We start from the raw sequence: 15,728 nt of genomic DNA, 5'->3' as shown, positions 1-15,728 counted from the left end.
AAACTGCGGGAGCTCTGGAGATTGGTTTGCACCACAGTGTGAATGTTCTAACACTGCCAGACTGTATGCTGAAGAACGGCTAGGATGGTAAATTTCGTTGTATGTATTTTACCACAGTGAAAAATAAATTTAAAAATAATGGATACACGTGACAACAGAGATGGATCTCGAAAACACTATGCTTGGTGAAAAAAGCCAGATACAAAAGCACACATATTTTATGACTCCGTTTATGAGAAATGTCCCCAAAAGACAAGTAATATGGAGACAGAAAGTAGATTAGTGGTTGCCTAGCCCTGGGCTGGGAGCAGTGAATGACTGTAAATGGGCATGAGGTTTCTTTTCAGGGTGAGAAAGTGTTCTAAAATTGGACCGTGACGGTAGTACAAGTCGGTAAATATATTCTCGTTGTCAATATATATTCGCTGAACTGTACACTTAAAACAGGTGAGTTTTATGGCACCTAAATGACATGTCAGTAAAAGCTGTTCAAAAACATCAATGTGGCAAAATAATTCGGAAAAAGAAAAGAAAATGGAAAGAGGCAGGACCAATCCCGGAAACGTATTTCACCGTGTTTGGTACAGCTTGCAGGCTCCATACCCAGGTTCTGATGGGACAACGAGATTCCTCTTTGCAGCCCCTCCTGGAGGCAGAGCTTGGTCCCCTGCCTCCGGTCCACAGTGGGCTTGGCAGGAGCCACCAGGAAAGACTTGCTGCGGACGAAGTCGGCTTGCTTCACGGGCTCCTATTAAGACACAAGAGAGACGCACGCTGTTTGGTCACCCGAGATTCCCACAGAGGCAAACAGAACCGAAGGCAATGGGCTACGACATTTCTGTGCAGAGATGAGTCGTGCCACTGGTACTTTCTTGGCAGAGCTCTGCTTTGTGCCCTTGCTGAGAGGGGCCTTTAGAGTGGCAGACTTGAGTTAGCGTGCGGCCTGGTGTTTGGCCCACACAGACATCATGGCTTCTGCCCTGTCCCCACACCTGGCCTCAGCCCCACAGGCTAGATGGCAGGGATTCCATTTCAACGTCAAGGTGAACTGTGTTTGGAAACAGTTTTGAGGTTTTTAACACCCGGTATGAACGTCAAAGCCCCAAATCAAGATGACTGGTTAATATTTGCTTCATAAATTCCCGTGGCCTGCATGAAAATTTTCAAGGGGAGGTATGACGGAGGTTTTGGTTCAGATGAAGGGAAGCAGGTCCTACTGCAGGCTCAGGCTCGTTTCCTCACACGGCTGAAGCACGCTTATGGGTTTTTCATGGTGGCTATCAGGGGGATACAAAAGCTGTGGGTCTCATCCTGCTTCCACGCATAGTTGCTTGGGTTTGAGAACACTGTTTCAGCCCGGAGCACACAGTGGAAACCCGGGTCCCAGCCCTACAGCCCGAGGTGAGGAATACGGAGCCCCAGCAGGCAGCCAGCACAGCAGCAAAAGCAGGGCTCGTCCATCACCGCACGATGAGCCGAGATGGAGCTGCTGACATGGTCACCACGCTTCTAATGGAGAAGTTATTTTAACCCCGTTCCATTTCTCCAGATGCTGAGCTGCGTTGCCTAGGAGGCAGGGAGCAGAGGGCTGTCTCTACCCACTTCTAACAGCCCCGCACACAGAGCGGGCAGGCGTCAGTAATCATCACAGGCGAGGGTCCCTGTGATGACCATTCAGAATGTGTGGGGTGCTAGGCCCCAGCTCTAGCTGGCTGGTCCCTCCTGTACCCACAGAGACAGAAAGCATTTGCTCTGTGCACCTGGGCTCTCTCGGGCGCCTTGGCTTGCTTTCCTATTTCAGACTTCACGGTGCGGGCCCTGGGCTTGTCTTCCTGGGTTGGGGGCTGGTCCGAGGTCCCTCGGCGCTTCTGCCGAGCGATGGTGATCCAGGGTGGTGCAGGCTGGCCCTCGGCGGCAGCAGGCGGACCCTTCTCTGGGGGTAGAGACACAAGGTTATGCAAAACATCCCAGCCCTGTCCAGTCCCACCTTCTGCTTCTCCCATGCACAGAACACCGCACAGAGGGCAGGAGGGCGGGGTGGGTGAGGGAGGAGGAAAGAGGGCCTGGGAGCCTTTCTGGCGAGACTATTACTTTTCTTTAGGGGACTTGGTTTCCTCACTTAAAGATGCATCTAGTCTGAGCCACAAAATATTAAATACAGCTGTTTCCGTACACACATTTTAAAGCCACCTTCCTCCCACGGAATATTTTCTGGAATGAGATAAAAGTAAGTACATAAATAGATTGGATTTCTTTATTATAAGCCTGTCATTTTGGGCTAGTACATACTACGTGATTCCTGATTTGCTTGGAAGTTTTGTAGACACACAGTTATTCGTTTTTAAAAAAACAGTACCCATAACCTTCCTTTTGCAGAGAGTGACACCAAAACCAGCCACAGCTATTTTCCTCGATGTTCTAGAGAGAAGAAAAATAGTGTCTTCAAAAAACCATAAGGTTTTGTTGAATTCTCTTCCGTGTCCACACTGCTTATCTCTGGAAGGTAATACTGTGGGTTGCTGTCCCTCTTTTCAACTTTTTTTTTTTTAAGATTTTATTTATTTATTTGACAGAGAGAGACAGCCAGCGAGAGAGGGAACACAGGCAGGGGGAGTGGGAGAGGAAGAAGCAGGCTCATAAGAGAGGAGCCCGATGTGGGGCTCCATCCCAGGACTCTGGGATCACACCCTGAGCCGAAGGCAGACGCTTAATGACTGAGTCACCCAGGCGCCCCCTTTTCAACTTTTCTGTATTTTCATATTTTCTATGATGAAAATTTATTACCTTCAGCCACAGAAAAAAGAAGCAAGCTTACTTTCTTCAAGGAAAGCTATGGATTAAACAGTGGCTTCTCACAGGTATATCAAAAGTACGCTGAACCCGAAGGTTCCCCACGAGCCTGCCTCCACACAAAGCAAAGACAGAAGGGCATTTCCGTATGCCTGGCCCCTGGCCCCTTCCCACTTTCCCTTCAACATCTCAGTCAGCAAGGGGAGGTCAGGGTCCATGTCGCAGCAATGCATGCAGATGTCTGGAATGAGTTGGCATCATTGTTCTTGGTGGCCTGACATACGCCATTCCTTCCTCTGCCACGATAGGATATTTCTCTATTTGTTCTAGTTTCTGCCTTCAGTTCAGCCTGCAGTCTTTTTCTCTCCGTCCCTGGGTCACCAAGGAAGGGCAGGGGACAGGAGCCACGGCTCTGGAAGCTTCAGTCTCGTGCCAGAGTTGGGAAGGGCCTCTGGCTTCACACACTGACCTGTCCCTGGCCTGGACAGCTGGGAACGGCTCCCGCTCACCTGGGTGCTCCTGGGCCCCCACCCCGCTGGTCCCCAGGGAGCCCTGCTCCATCTCTTCCATTCATCCCTTGACCCTTCCTGCCTCTTCAGGCTCTCCCTGGCCGCTGACTTCTTCCTTGCTGCTTTGCAAAGTGCCTGGCTCTCCCACAGCTCGAACGGAACTGTCTCCACTGAGCCTCACCATCCCCTTGAAGCCCCAAGTCCTCTGTTCTCCTCCACCCTCTGCTCCAGTGGCCTCTGCCTGTGTTTCTTCAGCTAATTCCTGACCTGGCCACACCATGAACACTGCTTTCTCCATCCACCGGACCACTGAAACGGTAAATCCCGGGGTCTCCCCGTCCTCCCCCTGCTCTACCCCTCGCAGCACTGATGGAGCTGCATAACCTTGCTTGGGAGGCCTGTCCTCCGTGGGCGTTCCCTCTCCAGGTCCCTGTCCAGGACTCTTGCTCCTAAACCTGGGAATTCCTCCTTGTTCCTGACCCTTACCCTTCATCTCTTCTTCCCCAAAATGTTCTCTGTTCCATGCTTGATTTTGACAATCAGATGTGCTCAGACTACTTCTGATGTACAATCCTTTCTGTTAGCCGGAGCTCAACATTTCTGCTCTCCTGCTCCTCCTGCCTCCTCCCCTCCTTCCATCTTTCCTGCCCTCTCTCCCTCCCTTCAGAGTTTGCACCGTGCAAGGACTGTGTTAAATGTTAAGGTGGAAAAATAAACCACCGATTATCTGTTCTGTCAAAATCTCCAAGTCTATTGGGAGAGACTGAATACAAATAAGCGACCATGGTGGAAACTGGAAGACGCTACAGTTTACAAAGTGCTGGCTGGACCCAGGGCCTAACACTGCTACGTGGCAGGTGAGGTGCCAGCTGGGTTGGGACCTGGAGAAAGAACCTCCCAGGCTGAGCAGAGGGGCAAGGAGAGGCCTCCCAGGTGGAGGGGGCAGAAGGCAGAGCCGTGGGCAGGCAGGCCATGAGGGGCTGAAGGACCAGGCACAGGCTGACTGAGAAGGGTCTTCTTGGCCTTTTTCCTGTTCACAATGGGAGCCACGGGGTTTGAATCAAGGGCACGCTCTGGAGGCTGTGTGGAGAGGAAGTCTGATCGAGAAGGGAGGAGAGGCTGGGAGGCGAGAAGGGAGGCTGTGGCCACAGTCCAGGAGGTGATGAGGGATTGGACACCCTGTTCCAGAATCATCCCTGTTTGCCCATGAAGGGTCTGCCCAGATGTCGCCTCCTCCATGAAGCCTGCTCTGGTCAGTCTTGCTGAACATGCTCTCCCTTTCCTAATTCTTCTGTGACTCTCTTAAGAGATTTGCCCCAGTGCCTAGTGCTAAATATATCTGCTGGTTCACTGTCTACCTCACTGATCTACGCTTTTGGTTATTAGAACTTCTTATTTATTTAACAGATGCACTCCAGAGACTATGCACCATGTTCTTTTATGTTTTATCTCTTGTCCAGAAGACCCAGTGATTGTCGGGCACACAGGTTCCATGTTTTATAGCAAGTCTGCATTTCTCATCCTTTAATCTCAATCCGTCATTCCAGGGAGTCCTCATGGTCTTTCTGGACTTTAACTTTTTTCTTAAACAGGTGCTTTCCACTTCTTTGATCTTTTCCTCACGCTCAGTGACAGTCGTGCCTCTGCTCTCTCCTGGCCTGAGTGAGATGTCTGGTGGTGCCGTCCTCCCCGCTCTGCCCCGCTTGTGCCGGTCAGGAGCCTTTGCCACAACACAGGCAGACTGGAGAGAGGACTTCACTACGGGTTTAAACTCATTACTTCAGTCAACAAAATATTCGGAATAATTCTGTCAAGACTCAGTGTGCACAGAGAGAAAATTTCCATCCCGAGTTTTAAACTGGAGGCTGAGTGGCACCTCCGAGAGCTGTGGCTGGCTCTCCAGCCCCTCAGGTCTGCCTGCGGCCACGGACACATGTGTCACTCTCATCGCAAGGGCACAAGACAGCTCTGATGAATTCCTAGAACCGTATCTGAGCCAAAAAGGGTATTTAAAAAAATCACTGGAAAAGGTTCTGTAGAACATTCCTGGGGGCCGTGCTGATGGAGGCCTACAGCAAGGCTGGGGACCCCAAGGGCAGACAGGCTGGGGGCCCTCTTGGACTAGGCTCAAGGCTGGCATCTCCCTGGACCAGGGGCAAATCCTGTTCTCCTGTCCGGTGTGCTCATGGGAACGGCGGTCTTGTAAACAGTGCAACCAGGTCTGGCTTGGCAAGGGCGGTTCTTCCTTCCTTACAGTGAGAGCGAGCTGGCAGATTTCATCCCAAGCAGGCAAGGGGCACCGGCCTCTGATCTGCCTGTCCGTGCACAGCCGCCTTTCTGACTGTACTGTGTAAGCGTGCACATGCATCCGGGGCTCATGGGCAGATGCAGGGGAGTGAGCGAGCGCTGCACCTGTGCCAGGCCGGGCCAGTGTGGGGTTTAGCGAACTACAATGGCAGCGTCACCAAACCTGGGCCAGGCGTATGGCCCAGATCTTTCACCAGTCATTTCTCTTTTTTGGTTCCTATTTCTTTTGGAAGTAGGTGGCCTTTCTTTGTATTCTGTGCTCTCCCTTTGCCCACTTCCTTCCTTGTCAGGAATGCAAATGGGCCACAAGGACCCTGACAGCCTCTAGACCCTTTCACAGGACGGTCCAGGGCCAGCCTCATGGGTGGAGGACACAGGAGGGGTGGGCGAGATTCCAGACACCGGGAAGGAGGGAGAAAAGCCACCAAGCATCCCACCAGCCTATCATGGCTCAGAGAGGCCCGCGATTCCACCTGGAGCCCATGTAACCCGCAGGAAGTGCCTGTCCCAGGCCAGCCCAGCAGAGCAGCTGGGTGAGCTGCGGCCGAAGGCCCAGGTGGCCACTCTGGTCTGCACCCCTGTTCCCCGCACTTGGCACCACCGCGGGGCATGCGCAGTGCGCCATACTCCACAAGGAAGGAGGAGAAGCGAATGAAGACACAGGTAATGTGCAGGATAAGGCAGGTTTCAAAGGCCAGAAAACTCCCTGTGTGGTAGCTCTAACAGCACGAATACTCGAGGTCAAGGTTCAACCATAAAATTGCTTCTGAGATTAAACGTGTTCAAAATGTCATTAATCCCAGGATAATACAGATGTGGCAGCAGATTAAATGAAAGGAGCTGAAAACACTCCTTTGTTTACTCCTTTCTGCCTCAACACACAGACAACCTTAATCTTCTGGGGATTTGGCTAAAGGGCTCTGACATCTCAATTTCTCCTCCCCAAATGACAACAGGTTTTGCAAGCTGTCAAGTATGCTTGGGTTTGCAATGAACAGCCCAGGAACGTTTCTCACACACAGGAAACCATCAATTCACGTCTGTATCTGTGTGATCTCCTTTCCTGAGAGCCTGACAGAGAGGGACTCCCCCAAACACATCTCCCCTGGAAAGGAAGGCAGCAAACTTGACCTGCTGTACAGCAGACGTGGAGTAAAATTTCCGGAAGACGGAATGCTTTAGATGCAGGAAGCTGTGAGAGCCACGAAGCTTGCCCTAAATAACCTAATTTCATAGGAGGGCAACTTTTGGTAGGGAAAAGTTATTTTTGTTCTTTTGAGGATATGATTCCGTCAAAGAGGGAGGCTACGAGTTTATACGTTAGCTTTTCTCCAGATTCCTCCTTCACATGCTGTCCCACCTCAAGGGTTTAGTTCGAAAAGTCCGTCTATTGTTGGAGTGTCCATTTCCACACGCTCTTGCTCTTCAGGTTGGTTCGACAGGCTGTGGTAATGAGGACTGCTTCCTCCCTGGGGCCCGGAAACAGAGCAGCTACTGATGTGGCCCTGGGGCCTCCATGTCTAGGAATAAGGCCTCGGGCTAGCAAGGTGCTTTTGGGCAAATTCCAGAACCTTTCTGTGACTCCATTTCAGTGCAAAATGAGGAAAGGAGCAATGTGTACCTCTCCTGACGTGACTGCAGACTGAATGAGATCATCCACTATCCACGCCTCCTACGTGATCGTGAAGATGTAATGGGACAACCCACGGGAAGCACTCAGCACGGCGTCTGGCACCGTGCGAGCTCAAGAGTGCGAGCTGCCCCCGTAGCGGGTGCTGTTGGTATCCTGTTGTTGTGATTCCCACTTGAGACGAGGTGCACACTTTGGTCAAACCCTAGCCAGGACATGATGGCGGCCAGGAAGCCATTTGTCAGTGTCCTCTCCTGTGATAACAACAACAACGACAACAAAGCAAGCACTGAGTTGTCCCCCAGCCTTCTGCTGGGCCAGGTGGCCAGGCTGACTCTTCGTTCCCAAGGACATGGTCCATGATGGTTCATGCAGACGACATCCTGATGTTGTGCGTGTCCTTGTCTCCTCATGAAGCACACCGTAAGGACAGGTGCCTTGTCCTGGTCATCTCCGGGTCTGCAGTGCCCCTCATGGGCTGGGGAGAGTGGAAAGGCCAGCAAGGCCTGAACAAAGCCATGCAGTCTGTGTCATGGAGGAGCTTGGCCTAAGCAACACAGTGCCCACCGGAGCCACTCTCTCTAGAACAGCAAGCAGCCTGTTCCTTCTTGTAGACGCCATGCACTGTGGACAGCCTGCTGGCGGGCAGGCTCTGACGCAGCTACGCACTGCCCAAGATGGCAGCCCAACTGTCATCCATCTTCCCGGGAGCCTACTACATATGCCACTCTGAAAATACCCCTCCCCCGCCAACTCTAAATACAATGGGGAAGAAAACCACACAGTTTTTGGACCCACGTTTGCCATTTTGACCAAGCTATTTGTATACAGGAAGACTTAAAATTAGCCATTCACAAAATCCTCAATGTTACACCATTTCTAGAGAAACCCAATTGGTCCTCTGTGGGCCAGACGACTCTTATCACCTCATTTTGACTTACTGGACAGTGATTTTTTTTTTTTTTCCCTTTTGGTGCCTATTACAATTCTGCCTTGGGTAGTGTTTCTTTTATTCAGAAAGACTTTTGTAATGACCCACTGAGGGGATGAGGCTGGGACTCAGTGGCCTACACCCCATGTGACTGGCAGGACACAGCTGTGAGTCTGGAAGCTGGGAGCTGTCATGAAGACTGTCTTCTGAGTGAGAGGCAATGAGCTGTACAATGTAAACTACCAGGGTTTCCTGCCCTTTAGCTGAGAAAAATAAAGCACATTTCTGCCCTAAGCTAACACACAGCAGGACGGCGGGATTCTTACGCCACTAGAAAATTTAGCATACGCTGCCATTTTTGAAGCCTCAATTTTTAAGAATCTTTTCCCTTTCACAAATGTCTTCCTTGTTTATAAAAGTACACGTGCACATTGTACAAATTCAGAAAGCAGATAAAAGTATAAAGAAGGAGAAGAAAGTTTCCCATAAATCAATAACCCAGGAGAGCTGTGCTAACACTTTGGCACGCTCCTTCGAATCTTTTTCCGTTATGCTGTCATCCTAAAAATACGTATCAACGGCTCATTCCCAGCTTTTCAAAACATTCTTTGTGGAAGGAGAGGCCTGAGTTTACGCTCTGAGATTTCTGGTCTAAACTGCATGCATCATTAACCTCTATCACAACTAGCTGAAGCCAGAACAGTGCCTAGGTGCTCCAATAACAGACCAAACGTCCTCCGTTTCCGTCTCCCCTCCAGGTCCTCTGCCACGGCCCTGGTTTGCTGCAGTGCGGGTGGGATCCTGGACTCTGGGGACACGGGGGGTGTCACGTATGCTGAGGGTTTATGCTGGGCTTCTTAGATGAAAGGTGAGGGTTTGGGTTTTTTGTGTTTTTTTTAAAGCATTTATTGATCGGTTGTCAGTCTCAGCTTATAGAGACGGTGCCTGATTGATACATGCTGGCCAAGTCTGCAGTCGCTCTCACCGGTTCTGTCCATGAGCCAGGCTGGGCGATCTTACAGTAGAACTTGGGCTGTTAATTCTCATATGAACATCTGTCTCAAAACTGTGCGGAGCGTTCGGGCAGTAAGGGCTTTTCAGGGAGCGAGCTCCTGTTCTGAATGATGTGACATGGGGCTGTGTTCACGTCTACCTCCAAATCAAACTCACTGCCATTCCGTCCGTTCCTCATTCAACCAACACAGTCAGTCCTCGTTGTTTGTGGATTCCGTATTTGCAAAGTCGCCTCCTCACTAAAATGTATTTGTAATGCCCAACTGGTTCTTGTGACCCTTCCTGGTCATCTGCAGACATGGGCAGAGCAGTGAAAAATTTGAATATCTGGCTGAGCATGGTCCCAGCTGATGCTGAACAAGGGGACTCTCTGTTTCTTTCCTGTTTCTGCTCTCATACTATAAACAAATGTCCTTTTCGCGGTAAACTTAGTGCCACATTTTTTGCATTTTTGTGGGGTTTTTTTAAATGATTTTACTGTCTAAAATACCCCCCACATCTACCGCTACAGTGCTGTCCAGTGTTCCCGAGCACAGGAAGACCATGAGGTGCCTCGCGGGGAAAATACGTTTGTCAGACGAACTTCACTCAGGCCTGAGTTCCAGTTTTGCAGGCTGTGAGCTGGACGGTAATTAATCAACAATACATACAATACGGTGTCTTTGAACAGAAACACACATAAAACAAGGTTATGGGCCGATGAGTTGAGAAAGTGCCAGAGGCTCGCTAACTGATTTCTCCTCTATTTCTTCCAGGAGCAGTGGTTCGGTATTCGCTAATTCAGGATTCACGGCAACTTTATGGAGCATAACTACTCTAGATAATGAGAACCAACTGTACCTGATGAGTGCCCGCGAGGCAGCAGGCTGAGACAAGTGCTGAGCCCGCAGACAGGAAGGCTGTTTCTAATCTAACACTTCTCTCCAGGGCACTGCACACAGGCTCCTCTGAAAGAGCAGTCAGCAATAGGGGGATCCCTCGACAGCTACACACGGTCCACCATCCAGGAATGAGTTCCAGAGCCTGCTGGCAGGGGGCACGAGGGGCCCCTGGGGGTACTGGTCTCATTCAGTTTCTTGTCCGGTGTGTTCAGTGTGTGAACATTCATCGAGCTGCGCACATATGATCTGTGCCTTTCTTTGCACGTGTATCAGTCCTCAGTAAAAAGCAGACGAAACAAAACAAAACAGAAACAACCCACAAGAAATACTCTAAGAGAATCAGGACTCACTTGGTGCTTGGATCGCAAGGAAGAAGAGTCCAGTTCCCTGTCCAGATACAGAAACAAGGCAAGTTTGCACCACGGAGCTGTTTCCACACTGCAATTAGGCACGGTTCTCCCAAGGATGTCCCCTCCCTCGTCAGCAGAACCTTCCCATCCTCTTCACATTCCCCCGGCCCTCAGAAGCACCAGGAGGTCCTTGGACCCCTTACCTTTCCTACTGCTGTCCCCCTCACCCAGCCTATCTCCTCCATTTCCTCTCCGAAATAAGACTCCACGGATCATCAAGGGCAGAGAACATACCTCTCCAAACACTCACTTCACGGCCTCATGGCAAAATGGAGCTCTCAAGAAGGTAACAGCTGTGTCTGGGAGCCTCTTTCCTGGCCACCAGGGCCAAACTGTCCTTACTGCTTTTCCCTACTCCAACGTCAGGAGGCACTGACAGGGTCTCCTCCTCACCCCAGCTCCAGAAACCCATCTTCAGACCTACAGATTTCCTCTCTCACAATCTTTAAGCCCGCACGACAGGGAAAAAAAAATGCCACCATTGTTTTAAACAGTCCTGGTAGCTTGTTTATATCCTAAGAGGCGAGAGCCTGTGAGGGCCAAGACTGTGCCCTTTTTCCTGGTATCATGGACAGTCTCCATGGAGCATGTCACACTTGCTCACCCACGTGGGGCACATTCGATCAAACAATACTGGTAAGTCTCAGGGCGTCATGGTTTTATAAGTGATTCAGGCCTGGGGAAAGGGTCAATGGAGTCAGAGGGTTTCCCAATGTCAGCATTTATGAGGGTCTGATAACATAGCATATTCCTCAGGGGGGAGTGGTCAGTCCTTGTCCAAGGGCAGGGGTTTACACAGGCCTCCATGGGAGCAATTCATGTGAGTCTTTTCCCCAGTGGGGGCCTGGGGTCTGCTTTGTTTTTCCCCCCTTGTTGTTGTTACAGCACTAGCTATAACTGCTTTAGGGCTCTGTTGTTCATAGGTTAAAAAAATCCGGGAAAAAGCATTTATAAACAAAAATCAATGCATGAATCACATCTGGATTTGGACGGGTGAGGTCGGGAACCTGGTCACGTGCAGACACATTTATTGGGGACGCCCCAGGCGTAAGATGCGTTGCCAGGCTCTTTGCTTAACTCTAGGCGCAGCTGCCCAGCACTCCACATGGCAAGGCCGACAGACATCCCCAAGCTGTCCAGCCCGATCCCCTCATCTCAAAGTGGTGACACAGGAAGCTGGAGACAGGCTCAAGGACATAAAGTTGTGATACACAAGCTTGGAAGTCCATTTGTTCACCTGCCACTGTGCAATTAAAACAGCTTCTAAGCAGAAGGCAGTGACCAAAGTCCACCTCTGGGCATGGAGACAGCTGTTGTCTGTTCCCTGCCAGGTGACGGAACTAGGACCTTATAAGGATATGGGGACGGAAAGGCGCTGTTGATCAGAAACTAATTTTGAGCTATAGCAGAGGAAGGAGAAAAAGTAGTGAGACCCTATTACACAGCACTGTCTTATAAGTCAGCATGTCCACAAATACCCCACGTTGGATTCCTTGTGGCTTTCCAGGGACAGCTGGAATTCTGCAAGATTTGACTCAAGTAGCCACTGGAGAACAAGTGATTAGTTTCAGGGATGGCCCTTGTCTGCAGGGCTTAGATTTTCCTTCCTCTTTTATCCCTCGGTCCTTCCTCGCTCCCCCTGCACACGTAGAGAAATCTCTCCCCACCCAAGAAATGTTCATGGCTAGGGTTTATTCAGCCTTGATTTTCACAGCAATATCATATTCCTAATGACCCTCACAAGCCTCCTTGTAATGTAAGAATCTTTTCAATCCCCATTTCAGAGACAGGAGCACAGGATGGCATGGAGTCAAGGACTTGTCCAGGATCACATGGCCAATATGTAACGAAGCTGGCATTTGAACATAGGCTTTGTCTTTACTCTTCATTCACTACATCACAGACCATCTCATGTTAAGGAGTGTGACTCCCCACTTTCCTATACACCATCCTCTCCCCATGATAACTTATTGGGTGGCAAACAATAGTTACTCAGTCTGGGCACTACTGAGACTTGGGGCTGGATGATTCTTCGGTGTTGGGGGCTGTCCTGTGCATGGTGGTATATTTGACACCTTGCACTGATGCTGGCAGTGCTCCTTCCCGCCACAGTGGTGACAGTCAAGTATGTCTCCAGACACTGCCGAACGTCTGCTGGGGGACGACGTCGGCCCTGGTTGAGAACCACCACAGAACAGCATAAGAGTGAAGTGCACTCGGCTGCAGAGGAGGGCTACATGGTACCCACTCCCCTCCACGGGTCACCTGCTGTGTTCCTTTGGGCAAGGGCTTTTCGCTGCATTTCAGCCTTCCCATTTATAAAATAGGATTATTGTTGGAAATTAACATGTAAAGCATTTAATGTGATTGTGGGCACTTAGTGGGTGCCTAATATACATTAACAATTACTGTCATTATTTACCTGTATCCTGAGCGTAAGTGGTGGGTAAATCCACCGCAGACCCTGACCTCGGGAAGCTGATGTGCAGGAGACACACACACAGACAAACAGGTGAAAGTATTATGGGAAGAGCACAGCCCTTACAGGACGTCAGGAAGCTGCTACTTGCCCGCAAACAGTGCCATCTAATAGAACTTTCTGCGGTGGTGGAAATGATCTCTGTGCTGCAGGCTAGTCATAAGATACGGGGCTGCTGAGTCCTTGGGATGTGGCCAGGGTGACTGAGGAACTGATTTTTCAAATTTAACTACTTTAAGTTTACATTTAAACAGCCACACGTGGGGTTGGCTGGCTCAAGTCAGTAAAGTATGCAACTGATCTTGGGGTCCTGAGTTCAAGCCCCACGTTGGGTTTACTTAAAATAAAATAAATAAATAAACAGCCACGTGAGGCTAACAGTTCCATGGTGGTTAACACAGATTTGGATCCTTGCTACTCGAATGCTGTCTGTAGACCAGGAGCGTTGCCCTCATCAGAGTCAGAATCTTCATTTAAAGGAGATTCACAAACATTTGTAAGTTTGAGAAAGTGCTGCCCCAGAATAGGCGTTCTCAACACTGGCCTCACATTAGAATCACCTGCAGAGGCTTTAACACTCCCATTGTCTGCGCTCCCCCTGCACCCATCAACCCGAACCCGTGGGGGTGATGACCTCAATTTGCAGTGAGCACTGGGAACCAATGATCTCAGTGCTGCTCCAAGCCTCCACCCTGAGGGAGCCTTGGAGAGCCCACGATGCCTTCTGGCTGACACAGAGTGCCCGACTGACCAGGTGGTCCAACTCCCGAACTGGGCTGATGCCCCTGTTCCAGGACCTGTGAACCCTCCCTGCAAGCAGCCAGTGCCCCTGCCTTGTATCTGGATGTGCACTCCCAGGGCTGCCACCCTGGTGCCCCTGCAGTCCTCAACTCTGGCCTCACCCCTCAGGCTTTTGGCACCCCCTGCCCAGGACACTCGCCTGCTTCTGTCATGGAGATGCTGCCTTCCCTCTTCAAGCGCACTTCTCTCCCACTGTCCTAAGCCTTTCCATAAGCGCACAGGGGGCTTCAGTCCCCGCACGAGGTTCACAGCTGCCCTGGAGAAAAGTGCTTCATGCACTCTGAAGTGGCACCAGGGCGGCAGACGAACGGTGGATGGCACTGCCCCTCCACACCTTCGGGAGTGGGCTGCACCTTTGTACGAACCTGACTGCTGCACTGCCAGGTTTTAGAGCAAAGTGGAGCAGGACCCTGATCTCCTACAGTCCATTACCCTGCCCCAGATGGGAACCAGAAGACTCTCATACCTTCCTGGTATCCACATTAGGATGGCCAGGATCTGCTGATTAAAGAGGACGTTTTCATCCATCGGGATGAAAAAAAAAAGTGACAGATAGACTGACAACACCTAGTGCTGATGGGGTGGGGGAACAAACAGTCTCTATCCTGCGATATTCTGCACACACATTCTCTCGGGGGTCTCGTATTCTCATGTTGGTGCCTTCACTGGTTTAAACCAGGACAGAGAGAATCCCATTCCCACGTACTATTCTATGCAGCTCAGAGGAGGGTATTCTGGTACATCCTTAGGAAATTATGACTGTACTGGTGGAAACTGCAGCACAGTTTGTAGTTACGCTTTTGCTGCCCTGTGTATTACTATTACTAATAACCTCATTTTATAAAGGAGGAAATGAAGACTCAGAGGTTAAGAAAGTCACTTGCTCAGAACCCCACAGCCCCCGAAGGGTGGCCCTTGGAATAAAACCTCCAAATCCAAAGTCTTCAATCTTACCACCCAGGCCCCTGCCTTGCCTTTGGTGTCCTGCAAACCATGGAGGGTACCACCCACTGAAGGCCAGGAGACCTCCAGGCACGGATACTCCACAGAGAAAAACAAAATCGTGGCTGTGCTCAGGGGGCTCAAGGTCAAGTTCAGGAATGTGGAGTGCACTCAGGGTAAGCAGAGGTGTGTGCAGAGTGAGAAGGGGAGCTGGTAGCAGGGGTGGGGCTGGAGATGTCAGAGGAAGTGAAGGAGTAGCAGGGGAACTTAGGAAGGCAGAAATGTTGACCTTGGCCAGAATCTACAAAGCCTTAAATGCCTTCCCCAGGCGTCTTTTATTCCATATACAATGGGAAGGCATCAAGAGTTTTAAAGAGCAAAGCTTCATGCTTAGACCCAGACCTGGGAAGAGAGAGTTGCAGGGAGGTGCTGTGGGCGTCGGGTTAAAGACCAGGAGGGCTGACGTGGGGGCAGATTAAAGACACTCCACATCAGGATGGCCAGGACCTGCTGGCCAAAGAGGACATTTTCATCCATTGGATTGAAAAAAAAAAAAATGACAGATAGACTGACAACACCTTGTGCTGATCAGAGGGGGGAGAAAGTTTCTATTCTGTGCCAAGAGGTGTAAACCGGTACCACGTTTTTGGGAGGGAATCTGAAGCTGTCTATTAAATTAAAACTGTGCATGCCCTTGAATCAGAAAGCCCACTTTTAAGAATCTATCCTAGAGGAGCAACAGTGTGACTCCACTGAGATAAAAAACACAAGAATGATTATCGCAGCAAAAGGGAAAAAAAAAAAACAACTCAACATACTCAAAATGCCCTTCAGTAGGGAATAGTTAAATAAAATACGGTACGTGTACTATGTAGCCCTTAAAGGGAATGAGATTGAGTGACTTGTTCTTTTTTTTTTTTAAAAGATTTTATTTATTTATTCAACAGAGATAGAGACAGCCAGCGAGAGAGGGAACACAAGCAGGAGGAGTAGGAGAGGAAGCAGCAGGCTCCCAGCGGAGGAGCCCGATGTGG

At 50.2% G+C, this 15,728-nt stretch overlaps 1 protein-coding gene across 1 annotated transcript in view; it reads right to left on the bottom strand.

The window, feature by feature from the left end:
* Positions 1–15,728, bottom strand: part of CRACDL (CRACD like) — a 126,129-nt gene that overhangs the window by 1,072 nt on the left and 109,329 nt on the right. Inside the window, exons 8-9 of the mRNA XM_087863315.1 lie at positions 1,761–1,933; positions 604–748 (exon numbers count right to left, since the gene is read on the bottom strand). Of these exons, the coding sequence (XP_087719441.1) occupies positions 604–748; positions 1,761–1,933 (318 nt within the window). The remainder of the gene's footprint in view (positions 1–603; positions 749–1,760; positions 1,934–15,728) is intronic.

This window comes from Ursus americanus, chromosome 7 (assembly GCF_024610735.1).
Source record: "Ursus americanus isolate L20-20 chromosome 7, mUrsAme1.1.p, whole genome shotgun sequence".
In the NCBI taxonomy this organism is placed as follows: domain Eukaryota; kingdom Metazoa; phylum Chordata; class Mammalia; order Carnivora; family Ursidae; genus Ursus; species Ursus americanus.
This window is presented reverse-complemented; position numbering and strand designations above follow the sequence as displayed.